Raw genomic sequence first — 14858 nt, forward strand, 5'->3', positions numbered from 1 at the left:
TCTACTGTCCCCTCTAGGTTCTATCTTAATTCCTTCATCTAGTTCTGTCCCTTCTAGGTTCTCATCTATCTAGTTCTTTCCCCTATCAGCTCCTCTCCCGTCTCCTTCTCTCTCATCTGGCTCTTCCTCATCTTGTTCTTCCCCATCTGGTTCTTCCTCATCTTCCATCTCGTTCCTCTTGTCCTCTCTTCTAGCCCTTCAATCTAGTTCTTCCCCATCTCATTTTGTTTCTCTCCAGTTCTTACCCATCTAGTTCTTCCATTCTCTTTTCTCTTTTCTCTCCTCGTGCCCTGGGAGTCCTGGTGTATATACCCTTAAAGCAGCATTCCCTTAGCAGTGCAAAACCAGGCTTCCAGGGTCAAATGGAGGGGTGATAAGAATCACATAGGGAGGCAATAACTGTTAATTATCATTTGCAACCCCAAAGGGAAGTGACCAATGGGGAAATGAATTAACTAAAGGCTAAATTCAGGTAATATCTAAGAAGAGGGCTCTTATGTGCTCAACTATAATCTTAAATGTGATTGGTAGAAAGTGTTAAGAATCTATAAGTTGCTAGGTCAATGGGAGAAAATAAAACTGTCTTCTTTTTTCCTGTGGCTCCTATCTGTCCAAGCTATCTGCCGTTTTTGTGCAGGGTGGGGGAAAGTGTGCTTAGTCGCTAGGCAACCTGTGTACAGCTAGATGCCTCTGGTGATAGTTAAAGGGAGATCTGGAACTGGAGGTAAGGTTTGGAAAAGGAGGAAGTTAAGCTTAATTGGCACATCCACCAGGCCTTCTCAAACAGGTAGCCTGAATGCTTAAGTCTGTTCTTAGAGAGTACAGAGGTATCTCTGATAAGGTACTTTCCTCCATCCGGTGATGGACCTGCTACCAATAATGATAATTACAGGGTGGCTTGAACTGGGAGTTCTGGCTGAGCATAGCTGTTAGCACAGAAGTTTATCTAAATATTCCTAGAAGTGGTTAGGTAAGGAGTTAGCAGTCTATAAAGTTAGTAAGGCTGTAAGAAAGGAGGGGTCTGAGCTAAATTGTATAAAGCTATTACTTAATGTCTACCTGACCTAGGTGGTGTCCCCTTGTAGACTTGCCTGTGGGTTGTTATCACTGTTAGTCCTCGGAAATTGGGTGACCACCTGGGTGATGTCTCCTTTAGTCCTTAAAAGTGGCTAGGGGAGATATCTGATTCCAGAGAAAGCCTTTCCTGAGGCTGTTCTCCAAATGCCTGGAATGTGTATGTCTAGAGAGTGATCAGTCCACATTTTTAGCCCTTCTTAGGGAAAAGTCAATTGGGAAAACTATGAAGGCACACATGATTTTCATAACAGAATACAACTGATATATAACAAGCCAAGTAACACCAAAAACTCCTAGGGATTTGGCTCCCTCTGGAGGAATTCCCTGATCCCTCCAGGTAGTGACTTTGCCATAACCAGCTGAGTTCTTGTGATATATTCCTGCGGCCCGCAGCACTTTTACTTTTGAGATTATAATACTTACATCAATTCCCCCTTTCCTTTCCTCCTTCCAAATCCTCCTATGTATCTTCCTTGATCTCTTTCAAATCTGTGGCCTCTTTTTCATGAATTGTTGATATATACACATGTGTATTTACTCCTCAGTACAACCTGCTCAGTCTGTGTAATGTTGCTTGCATGTGTGTTTTCAGGGCTGACCTTTTGATACTGGAAAACCAGTTTGTGTGCTCCTGCCTGGGGAAGGCTATTCCTCCCATTCTCCTTACCTTGTGTCTTCTTCTTCTTTTTTTACATAGTGCACCGACCCCAGTCTGTGTGGCTCGCACACTCCTGGGTACAGCTTAGTTGCCTTGCGAGGGCCACGCCTTTGAGGAGAACTGATTCTTCCTCCCCTAGCAGCCACCGACTACCAATGGTTCCTCAGTTAGGTTTGGGGATTTTGAGCACCTTCCCTGTCCATGCTGGAACATGGCTGGCTTCATCTTATCCAGGTCTTGTATAGGCAGCCACAGCTGCTGTGAGTTCATGAATGCAGAGGTCATGTGTGTGCAAAAGATATTGTTGCACGCCAGTCCTCCTGACCTCCGGCTCTTGCTATCTTTCTGACGCCTATCTGCCATGGTCCCTGAACCTTTGGAGAAGAGAGTCTGATGAAGATGTCCTGTTTGTGGCTAAGCACTCCACTGACACAATAAGATGTTTTTAAATTAAGGCACATCTACTTTTTTTTTTCTTTTTTGGTTTTTTGAGACAGGGTTTCTCTGTGTAGCCCTGGCTGTCCTGGATCTCGCTCTGTAGAACAGGCTGGCCTCAAACTCACAGAGATCCACCTGCATCTGCCTCCTGAGTGTTGGGATTAAAGGCATGCACCACCACTGCCCAGCTACTTTTTTTAAAAAAAACATAATGCTACCACACACTCAATAGACTACAATGTAGTATAACATGAATTTTATATGCAGCTCATATTTTGTGGTAGTCACTTCATCAAAGTGCTTCAGAACTACGTTCAGAGTATGCTGAGGTATCAGAGAATCTAGCCTAAGGTGGACAAGGTTGTCTTGAAGTTGTGCTTAGGCTAGAAGTTCTCCTGCATGGTATCTGGTGCTAAAATATTTCAAGCTGTTCACAACAGAACTTTGAAACACAAGAGCTCAAGTATAGCTAAAGTTATTTTTCATTCTTCCTCCCAACTTCTACCATCTCTGCTCCTTGAATCATTGTTAGGACAATCAACAGTTTGTACCCTGCATGTGTCAAGGCTGTATCTTGACAATCTTTCTGCCTCCATTTCCCCTTCTCTAATCCACCAGCATCATTGAAAGCCCAAATAGTCTTGAATTTATTATTATTGTTATTATTACTATTGTTTTGGTTTTTGAGGCAGTGTTTTACTCTGTAGCCCAGTGTGGAGGTTTGAAAGAAAATGGCCCCCAGAGGAAGTGGCACTCTTAGGAGGTGGGGCCTTGTTGGAGGAAGCGTGTCACTGGGGGGCGGGCTTTGAGGTCTCTTGCTCAAGCTTCCCTCAGTGTGACAGTCAGTTTACTTCCTGCTGCTTTCTGGTCAAGATGTAGCACTCTCAGCTCCAGCACCAGCACCATGTCTGTGTGCATGCCTCCATGCTCCCTATCATGATGCACTGGACCTCTGAAACTGTAAGTGAGCCACCCTAATTAAATGTTTTCTTTTTAAGAGTTGCTGTGGTCCAGAGACAGCTGATCTGAGCTAGTGGGAGCTCACTGGACCAACAGCTGGGGAGCCTGATGGGACCGACCTAGGCCCTCTGCATGTGGATGACAGTTGTGTGGCTTGGTCTGTCTGTAAGGCCGCTAGCAGTGAGATGAGGACCTGTCCCTGGTGCATGAGCGGGCTTTTTGGAAACGATTCCTCATGCTGGGATGCATCACTCTGCCTTGATGCAGGGGGAGGAGCTTGATCCTGCCTCAAATTGATATGCCATGCGTTGTTGACTCCCGGGGAAGGCCTGCCCCTTTTTAAACAGAAGAGGAGTGGATGGGGGTGGGTGGGGGTGGGTGTACAGAAAGGGCTGGAATGGGTAGAGAGAAGGGAGGGGAAACTGTGATTGATATGTAAAATAAATGAAAACATTTAGTAAAAACAAAAATAAAAAAAGTCAAATAGGAAAAAAAAAAGAGTTGCCGTGGTCATGGTGTCTCTTCACAGCAATAGAAAACCCTAGCTAAGACACCCAGGCTGGCCTAGAACTCACAAACTTCCTGCCTCAGCCTCCTAAATATTAAGATTTTAAGCATGTGCCATCATGTTTGACTTCAATATATTTTTTATCATGCTATTGATTAAAAAAACACTCTTTCTAATGCATATGTAATTCTACAGTCATAGGCTTGTCCTTCAGCATCTTATACCTTCTGGTGTCTCTGAAAATTTACCTTCCTTATAAGACCTCGTTGATTAAACTGGTTGTTTGAATTAGCCCTACTTTGTGTTCAAGGGCCAGGCTCTATGATGTCATCACCACTGTGACGCTGTGCCATAGAGTCTGATGTGGACTCATTTCAGCATAAAAAAAAACAAAATCAAAAAAAGCCCCAAACAAACAAACAAGCCCCCCCCCCAAAAAAAACCCACTGTGGGACAGTGTGGCCAAGGGACAGTGGAAATGGACTTGCCTGATTGTTTTGTTTTCTGAAGTGGGGCCCCATTTGGCATCAATGGAATCTATAGTGGTTGACAGAGGGAGTCATGTAAGAAGCAGGCACCCTGCGGGCTCTCGCACAAGATTCCGGGCCTGAATTCATCACTAAGAGTTGTTGGTCATTCCCGACAGGTCTTGGGGTGGTACCGGAAGATAAATGCAATTTGAATTCCTGAGACAGAAAAGCTTTCTTAAGCCTTACCTGACAGGAACGGCAGGGATCCCTCTCAACTCCTTGTAACACACACAGGGCTTGGAGCCCTGGTGCTCATGGCAACCTCAACAGATCGGCCACAGAGGAACCCAGGAACAGCCTCCCCCAGCACACAGCACAGACAGGGAGTGAGAGGAAAGGGAAGGGGTGATGCCACGGGAAATTCTAGACACGGATAGGTTCCCGCCTTTTGTCGGGTCCACTGTTTCAGGCTGCTAGCTCTGTCCCTGAACACCACTGAACAGAAACCTGGGAGATAACAAACCTTGCTACCTCTGTCAAATGGGCTGAGTGGGGACAGACGGGAACTCACCAGGCTCCTGCTGCCTCAGTGCCTGCAGATCCAGACTCTCATTTTCCCTGAAGAATATCTGAAACTTTTCGAATGTCGCTGCATACAAGTACGCGGAATCGAATGCTGAATGAATGGTTTCCTAGGCGGTAGAAGAAGAACAAGGCTGTTTCCCTTTCTTATATTTAGGTGTGTGTGTGTGTGTGTGTGTGTGTGTGTGTGTGTGTGTGTGGTGGGGTATGTGCACACAAGTGCAGGTGCCCACGGAAGCCAGAGGCATTTGATCCTCTGAAGCAGGACTTAGAGTTGCGAGCTGTCTGGTGTGTGTGCTGGAAATCAAGGTTGGATCCTCTGCAGGGTCAGTGTGTGCTTTTAACTTGTAAGCCATCTTTCCAGCTCCCAAGGCAATTCTGACAGGACTAAACACACACACACACACACACACACACACACACACACACACACACACACACACTGCATGTGTTAATAAAGCTCAATTCTCTATTTTTCTACCAGCCAATTAAAAACCAAGAGTTCATAACTCTGATCTCAATGCAACATCATTCAGTTTAGTCTAGCCTTTCTCTCTCCCCATTTGTTAACTCTCTAGAGATAATCTCTTAGTTGCTGTGCTGGTTATTTTTTTGTCAATGTGATCTGGGAAGAGTGATCTGAGAGGAGGGAACCTTAATTGAGGGATCACCCATCAGATTGCCTATATGCAGATCTATAGGGCATTTTCTTGATTGATGTGTGAGGGGCTAGCCCCCTGGGGGCAGTGCCACCCCTGGGCAGGTATTCCTGGGTTGTATAACAAAGCAGACTGAGTAAGCCCCGAGGAGCAAGCTAGTAAGCAGTGCTTCTTCATGGCCTCATGGTCTCCACTTCAGTTCTTGTCTCCAGGTTCCTGCCCTGACTTCCGTCAGAGATGGACTAGAACTGTAAGCTGAGATAAACCCTTTTTCCCCCAAGTTGTTTTTTGTCATGGTGTTTCACTACAGTAATAGAAACCTAACTGTTGTCCCTGCCCACAATATGTTTTGACTTGTTTACTCAACTGTAGAACACATAGAAAGTATTCTACGATTGCCTATACCCTGGTTCCAAGGCCAATATCAAGCCCACAGCAGGAGTTCTCTAGTTGTTAGTATAAGGTTATGGGGCCAAACTACTGTGTTCAAGGTTTATGTGATGCTCTGAGTTTCAATCCTTGGAAATAATAATAATAGTAATGATAATATCAATAATAATAATAATAATAATAATAATTAATAATAATGTACTTGCTTTAGTTCCCATCCCTCACTCTTCAGCATGGTTATGTTGCTCATTTGAAAATAATTTGGCTTCATTTGTTTTTTATTTCAGGGTTTCACACCCGACTCTCAGCTTGTTTGGGCTATATTCAAACATACACTTGAAGAGAGTCTCCCCTATTCTTTTCACTCCAGACCCACCATCCTCACCCTTTCCAAACCACGTCCATAATCTCCGACATGGAGCTGGTTTCCTTAGCTTCTGGTTCATATGACATCAAAAGGACAGAGGGCAGAAACTCATCGTCTCTTGCCTCGCTCACCTAACAATGCATCTTGGACATCACTCTGTAGAGTTAACAGCTAGCTGTCTTCCCCAATCTTATGTTGGCTACTCATCCTTCTCCTGTGTGAATGTACATAGCTTGTTCAACCATTCTCCCATGGATGGGTATTTTGATAGCTTCCAACACAATTAGATGCAATATGCTAAAAGTAACTTCATGCATATGTCTTTTTTTTTTTAAATCACTTATTGTGTGTTTTCAGGACATGTCTTTAAAGGTGGAATTGTTAAATAAAAAAGAAAACGCACATACAGTTTTTTTTTCCACATACTGCAAATTCTCCTTTATTCTCCAAATTCCCAGAGTTAAGTGTGGGGTGTCTGTTTCCCCACAGGTTAGCCCATGGGATGTTTTAACACATTTTTAAAATTTTACTAACGTATGTTAGTTGAAAAATGCTACTCCAGTTTTCTTTGAATTTGCATTTAGCTGGTGGGTGGTGTAGAGTATCTCTGGCTGATAACTTTTGGTCAAATTTCTGCCTAGACTTTGACCATTTTCCCTCCTGGCTGCAGTCTCCCCTCTGTCTCCAGAGCAAAGTTTCTTCAAGCATTCAGAAGCTGGGAGCAATGACGTAAATAGATTCTAGTTTGCAAATATACTTCTCTTTTGTGAGATTTCTTCCCTTGCATTTAAAAACTTAGGCCATCAAGTTTATTCATTTGTTCTCTGAGTGTATCTGGGTTTTTAAATACTTATTTATAATTAATATTTATTTTTAATTAAGTATTTTATTTTAATTTTAGTTAAAAGTGTGTGTGTGTGTGTGTTTCTGTGGGTGTCTTCAGAGGCAAGTGGGATCCTCTGGAACTGTAGCTACAGGTGATTGTGAGTCCCCATGTATGCGTGTTTGGAACTGAACTTCGATCATCTGAAAGAAGAGCAAATGCTTCTGACCACTGAGCCATCTCTCCAGCCCCTAGTGCATCTGGAGTTTGAATCAGAGTTAAATGACCTTTTCTTGTGAATAACATTATAGAAGAAATGACTCCTTTTTGGTTCTACTTACATAATATTATTTTACTTCAATATACCTGATTAACACATTCCTTTTGTGTGTATTAAAGAATATTTTGTTTTTAAATTTACATACAATTGCACATGTTTGTGGTATGAAGTATGTTTTGATTTGTGTATGCACTGCATAGTTGCTAAATTGATATAGTAAATGTGAATTTCCTTTAATTATTTGGTAAGGACAGTTAAAAACAAACTCCAGGAATTTTCAAGTGATTGCTATATTAATATTAACTTCAGTTACTCCGAGGCACATTAGATCTCTTGAATTCATTTTTCTGATGAGTACAGGTGCATAATACAAAATGATGGCTTTATTATGATTTTTTATACATATGTATACACATTTACTTTGCCTCCAATAGCCACCTTTCCTCTTCTAAACAGCCTCTTCTAACTTCCATATTTTAAATATTTTAGCTGACTCATGTGTTAGTGTGTACGATGTAAGATCCAGGCCTAAGTGTTCGCATGGCTAGCCCATGGTCAAGCCCCATCTAATGAACAGTCTGTGTGTTTCAGTGACTTCTGCTACTGTGCTTTGAATTTGATAAATCTCTGTATATCGTATATTGGAGTTTATTTCCTGACTTCCTGCTTTTTTAGTCTACTAATCTGATATCTGTTCATGAGGCAGTACCTGACCCTTTTAACACTAGAGTATTATTTATATTTAATACAAAGTAAGCATACTGTCTTTCAAAGACTTTTTCTTTCCAGGTTTTAACTTACCAGATTGATTATAAATTTGTCTGCTTCTCTGAGTCGAAGGACATCCTCATTATACTCTGCCATCCCATCTAAGAATGCTCTTTCAATTCTAGCTGGTGTTCTCCACAAAATCTCTGAAGTTTTCTATGCTCACGTGTGTGTCTTTAATTTCTCACTGGGCTATCACTGTTTATATTACCCTCTTTTTGTTATTCTGAGTGGAGGCTTTTTTCCTTTAAGCATTTCTTGTATTCTAGAACAACTTCTGTAGCATTGTGAACACTTGGTCCTTGGAAATTGTTTCCCACATCACACGAAGTGGTGAGTTTGTTACACGTGTTATACGTGGGTGCCATTAGGCTCCATTCCACTTCCTCCCGCACTGACCTTTCTTCCTCCCCATCTTTTCTAATCCCCGTCTTCCCCAGGAGTCCCTCCTCCTGCTCTCACGTCACATGTGTCCTCCCCACCCCCAATAGGCCAGACTAAGAAAGACAAAGACCATTTGTTTCTCTCACTTGCAGAAACTAGACCTAACTTCATATGTGTGCATATAAACTGAAAGGAACCACAGAAGGGGAGGAAAAGGTCTTGGGGGGGGGCAGAGGAGGATGAGAGTGTAATGGTCTTTGGAGAGCTCACAATATTCTTCTACCAAGTCACCGGGGCCCAGAGCTTTCTGTAACAGACAACTTTCTCTATGGCGAGGTTTCTATGTGTGGCTAGTAACGGCAAACACGTGTCCTCTAAATATTCAAATTCAATTTGATCAACATCTCCACAGTAGTCTCAGGGCTTTCAAAGCCTTTGGTTTATTTGTGTGTTTGTCTTAATGATCATCATTTCTTTTCATTCTAACTGTGTTGATTAGGCCTTCTCCATTCTTGCTTGGCCTTCCTTATGATGGGAATGGTATGTTAAGGTATTTGATTTACATTATTTTTATTTATGTTCCGTTTGTTTTAGTCGGCCTCTTAGCCTCATGAGAGAGTCTCCTGACATCTGTGGTACACACACGTTTGTATTTCATCACAAATTGTGGGTTTTTAAAAAGCCGACCATTAGTGTTCATTGACTTAAACACTCCTCTGTCTGGCGTTGGGGTTAATGTGGTAGGCCAGACACTGCTGTCCTGAGAGAGGTCTGCCTGCAACGTCGGCCTTTGTTCGATACCAGAAAACCCGAGTTTCAGAAAGGACTCTGTCATCGCTATCTGGGAAGCGCGGCACATGGGAAAACACGTGGTGTATGCTGAACATCTGCTGTCCCTTGGAGGACTCGAGCAGTTTGGCCCATGCCTTTGTGGTGAGACTCGGCAGGAACCTGGGTTCGAGAAGCTAAGCAGCATTCCTGCTACACACTGTTTCAGGGGTCCTCGCTGCCGCTGGTTGCAGAAGGGATCAAGTGCCCCTGTAAATCACAGCCGTGAGCACACTACTCTCCATGGGAGCCGGCCCGGGGGGGGGGGGGGGCCTGCGCTCCGTCCCCGGGATTTTATTTCCTGCTGTACAAGCCCTCACTCTCCATGCTCTCACAGTGTTAAATCCCAGCTGTGAACACAACTCCACCCTGAGTTCCGGGGGTCTCCATCCTTTCACTGTGTTAAAATCACAGCTGTGAACACAACTCCACCCTGAGTTCCCGAGGTCTCCTAGCAAGTCACGGAATGTGCCGTGGTCTTGGGGATCTTCTACTCTAGGGCTGTAAGTTCTGCGTCCTTACGGCAACCCTTCCGTTTGGACTCTCGGAATCACTGCGTCCCCTCTGGTAACACACTAATTGTCTGGTTTTGTGGGCCAAATTGAAAGCGTTTGTTTAAACTGGACCTGGTGACGCAGATCTGTAATCCTAAATTCAAGCCCTGTCTGGGTGACAGGTGCCAACCACGGTAGCTCAGTGAGACCTCATCTCAAAATAAAGAGTAAAAAGGGGCCGGGGTTGTAGCTCAGTGGTAGAGCACTCATCTAGCACACGCGGGCCCTGATCTTTTCATTTCAGAGGTGAGCAGAGCTCACTCTTACTTCCTTGTATTGCTGGTTTATTCATCTCAGCTTGGTCATATTTTGAAAACATGTTTTCTGGTTATTTCTGTGTTTAAATCACCTGATTATTAAGCTCATCATTTGATATTTTGGTTTTACTAATTTCTTAATTTTTGCCTGTGGCCTCTGGATTGACCATCACACCTTCTCCGTGCGTCCGTCTACTGTCTCCATTCTCTCCCTTATGTACAGCCGCGTAGTTTCTGCTTGTGTGGAACAAGCCTCAACTGTGTGGTGCTCTCTCATCCAGTTCTATCTCACGCTTACACACGTTCACAAGCACAGTTACACCAAACACTAACCAGCAGTTTTATTGGGTTTAAAGTCACACTTTAGGGGAAAGAAACTCCTTCTGTGATAGATTTCTCATTGGCTAACAAATTCCCAGGGTACTTGCACATTTAAATCTGCTGTTCTATTTTTAAAATTATTTATTTTAAATTATATTTTGATCATATTCTTCCCCTCTCCCAAGTCTTTCCAGATCCTCTCCTCCTCCCTACTTTAAGTTCTTTCTCAAAAACAGCAAACAAACAAACACCCAGTATAACAATAAACCGTCCAAACCAAAAAAATAAAATAAAATTGCTGTGGGATGTTGTTCTGTATGCTATGAATATGTGTTGCTCTGATCGGTTGATAAATAAAACACTAATTGACCAGTAGCTAGGCAGGAAGTATAGGTGGGGTGAGCAGACAAGGGGAATTCTGGGAAGAGGAAGGGCTGAGTCAGGAGTCGCCAGCCAGACACAGAGGAAGCAAGATGACAAGGCAGAACTGAGAAAAGGTACCAAGCCACGTGTATAAACATAAATAAGAATTATGGGTTAATTTAAGTGTGAGAGCTAGTCAGTAATAAGCCTGAGCTAATGGCCAAGCAGTTATAATTAATATAAGCTTCTGAGTGATTATTTTATAAGTGGGTCATGGGACTGTGGGGACCTGGTGGGACCAGAGAAACATTCTGACTACATAAAAGAACACCCAAACAGGAAAAAACACCCCCCACCAAACTGTAACCAAATAATAGCACACACTAAAAAACAAAAAACAAAAAACAAAACAAAACAAAAAAAACTGTGGAGTCCATTATGTGTTGGTCAACTACTCCTGAACATGAGGCCTGCCCTGGAGTCGTTGATATACTAAGTGTCACTCCACTGGAGAAAACCATTAGATCTGATTTTCTACAGCCTTGATCCTTAAGGAACTGGCTTGGCTAGGTAAAAATTATTTCTTCCCATGAGTTTATTGAAAAATTATACTTTACTATTGTCACATTTCATTTTCTAAAAATATTATTTATTCATTCATCATTTTTTATTTACTTATTTACAGTGTGTATCTTTCTGTGTGGCCATGTGTGTGCAGAGGCCAGAGGTCAGTATCAAGTGTCTTCTTCAACTGCTCTTCATCTTGTTTTTTGAGACAGGATCTCTCATTAAACCCAGGGCTCACTAACTGATAGACTGGCTGGCCCCAAGCTCCAGAGCCTTACCTGTCTCCTTCCCTCTACCCCCAGCTGAAGTTACAGATGCATGCCATCATGCTCTACTTTTGCACGGATGCTGTGGGGTTGCAAACTCAGGGCTCATGTTTGTAAGCAGGCGCTTTACTGACCGCGCCCCTCCATGTTACTTGTATGAAGTCTGAGAGGGTGGAAATACATACCCACATGCTAGGTTTAAGTTTTGTAAGGCTGCATGTATAGTGTACGCCTGACAAGTAGGCAAACTTTATGTTGGAAAATTATAATGGCTTATGGATGCCCAGGAGAGAAGGCAGCTGAGGAGGGTAGGGGACACAGCCTTGCTTTCATTTCAGGAGGCTGGTTGTCCAAGATCAAGCAGAAACAAGTCCCACCTAGAGTGGGCTGTTCTTTCCTTTCCCATGCCAGTGCACTCTAGAAATGTGCTCTGCTTTTAAAACTGGGATCTCTGGGGTCTGGAGAGATGGCTCAGCAGTTAAAAGCATTGGCTGTGCTTGTGGAGTTCCCAGGTTTGGTTCCCAGCATCCGCATGGCATGCAGAGCTGTAACTCTAGTTCCAGGAGGTGCCACACCTATTCTGACTTCCACAAGTCTGTATGCATGTGGCACATAGACATACAGACAGACAAAACACTCATACATATAAAATAAATCAATATAAGCTGGGCATAGTGGGACACGCCTTTTTTCCCAGCACTCCAGAGGCAGAGGCAGAGGCAGAGGCAGAGGCAGAGGCAGAGGCAGAGGCAGAGGCAGAGGCAGAGGCAGAGGCAGAGGCAGAGGCAGAGGCAGAGGCAGAAGCAGGAGTATCTCTGAGTTTGAGGTCAGTTTGGTCTAGATGGCAAGCTCTAAGATAGCCAGGTCTACATAGAGAGACCCTGTCTCAAAAACAAAACAAATCAATCAATAAATCAATCAATAAATAGATCTAAATTTTTTCTTAAACTTAGACATTTAGGTTAAAGAATTTGGTAAGGAATAGTATTTTCAAAGTCTCTAAGTCTGCTTTAGTTAGCATCTGGGGTGGGGAGATGATCAGGGAGGTAAGGCACTTGCTGCTCAACCTGATGACCTGAGTTCAGTCTTCAGGACTTGCCCTACGAGTTGTCCTCTGACCTCCATGCTCACAGTTTCACATGCTCATCCACCCACATCCATTCGCAAAATAAATACATGTGTAGTCAGCTTCAGCATTTAAGAGTGATGAAAAGAAGGCTTTAGAGTTTGCCTCTAACAGGCCTCAAACAATTACATTGTGCTGGAAAAAAAAAAGCCCACAAAACATTTAACAGAGATGACTCCAGTTAGAATCATGGCTGGCAAGACATTGCTCCGCTCTGTTTGTACCCAGGGTGTCCCAAGAAACACAGGACAGTGTTTGCTAATGGTGTTTGCTAATGTCAGGCCACTCTTCTGCCCGTCATGGTAAGTTTTTTTAAATGTTATTTTTGGTTTTGAAGCATATTTATTTAAAATGTTTCTCTTACGTTTTTATTTATTTTGAATGCTGGCAGGTGCCACCACGCCCTGATGGAGGTCAGAGGACAATTTGCTTGTGGGAGTCAGTTCTCTCCTTCCATCATGTGGGTCCCTGGGATTAAACTCAGGTCCACCTGCTGAGCCACCTCGCTGGCGCCAGCAGGATAGTCTTTAAGGTACCCACATTATTTTCAGATTTTACTATTCGGAGATTAGGTGCCTGCCAGTTTCTACAAAATGGCACATTCAAAGATAAGACAGGAAGAAAGTGCATTCTTCAATTTCTTACAAACTGGGGATATACTAAACAGTGTTTTAGTAAAAGCAAATCTACCTTTATTTGCATGATGATGGTGAGAAAATTCCTGTCGTCCTCAAACACTGCTGACAGGCTTGGTCCAGGGCCACAGGTCTTCTCTTCCACCTTCTTGTTAATGAATGGGCTGGTGAAAGCGTCAAAGTATGAGTCAGGCACCAGATTAGGAACTGACAACACAGTGTTTTGAAAATGATTAATTGCCCCAGAAATGCCATCCTGTCAGAGAGAAAAACACAAACATAATGTAAGCACAGATGACTGCATTTGCAAAGTTTTTGAATTTTTCTGATAAATAAGAATAACTCCTGCTGGGTGGTGATGATGCAGGCCTTTAATCCCAGCACTCAGTAGGCAGAGGTGGATGAATCTCTGTGAGTCTGAAGCCAGCCTGGTCTATAGAGCTAGTTCCAGGACAGCCAAAGATACACAAAGAAACCTTGTCTCAAAACAGAAACAAAAACAAATTGTAACACATTGTGATGAGATACATTTGAAGTATGAATAAAACACTATGAGGGAAGGAAAGCCAAGTGGAACTCAGGAAAAATTAAATGATGGTGAGATGTTTATTGGTATTTGGAAAATAGTTTCTATCCTAGAAATATGAGCTGAGAAAAAATTAGACATAGAAAAAAAGATTTATGCACAGGCATCCATTGTGGAATTATTCATAATAGCTAAAATAATTAGAGAAAACAAAATATTAAAAAAATGGTGGCTCAGACCTATGGATTATAGAAAATGCTATACTCCTTCCCAAAGATGTTTCCAGTGTAATTAATGAAATGGACAAATGCTTTTGATACAATGTTAAGGAGAAAGAACAAAAACAAGGAAGGAAGGAAGGAAAGGAGGGAGGGAGGGAGGGAGGGAGAGGGGCAGAGAACATAATTTAATTTTAAATTTAAAAATGTGTCCAAGTGCATATAATCTCATGGTAGATTAGGTATGCAGGCATACCAAAACAAGACTGGAAGGAGGCATGATTATTATTTTCTGTTGATAAATTTATGGAATTTATAAAATTATGGAATTAAAGAGTGATGAATAACCAAGAATCAGAATTTTCTAAGATAAAAGACGATCTTGCAAAGACTTCAAAAGTCTTGCTTACAACAGTGTGATGTCTTAGACTCTGCTCAGAGGGATGCACTCAGCAATCTAAGGCTTGTGCCACCCTGAACTGTGCTCTTGAGGGAGTGCCTTGCCAAGCCTCTGCTCTGCCCCCAGGTAAGGGTACAGTGCTGCCAACTGCAGTCTTACCAATCAGCTGACCGTAAAGAAGTTGCTCCATTATTTTAAAGGTTGCTTATTTGAAGATGTTAGATAATGAAATACACACCAAAAAGTCATCCAAAGAAGGCTCGAAGAGTAGAGACTGCACGGTCAGAATCAGTTCCGTAAGGAACATGGGGATGAGAGACTCATCTTCTTCCTGCTTCTCCACCAGTGGGGCCCCCTGGAAGGACCACATGTACACTGTTACAAAGATCCTACCTAGCAGAATGCAATCAAGGAAAGCAAACACACAAACATG

The 14858-nt window shown here is 42.8% G+C and overlaps 1 protein-coding gene across 1 annotated transcript in view; it reads right to left on the reverse strand.

Annotated features, from left to right (window-relative positions):
• Dnah6 (dynein axonemal heavy chain 6) overlaps positions 1 to 14858 on the reverse strand; it is a 211279-nt gene that overhangs the window by 167375 nt on the left and 29046 nt on the right. Inside the window, 3 exon segments of the mRNA XM_028855187.2 lie at positions 4683 to 4803; positions 13337 to 13537; positions 14664 to 14780. Of these exon segments, the coding sequence (XP_028711020.1) occupies positions 4683 to 4803; positions 13337 to 13537; positions 14664 to 14780 (439 nt within the window).

The sequence above is a fragment of the Peromyscus leucopus genome, chromosome 3 (genome assembly GCF_004664715.2).
Source record: "Peromyscus leucopus breed LL Stock chromosome 3, UCI_PerLeu_2.1, whole genome shotgun sequence".
In the NCBI taxonomy this organism is placed as follows: Eukaryota; Metazoa; Chordata; class Mammalia; order Rodentia; family Cricetidae; genus Peromyscus; species Peromyscus leucopus.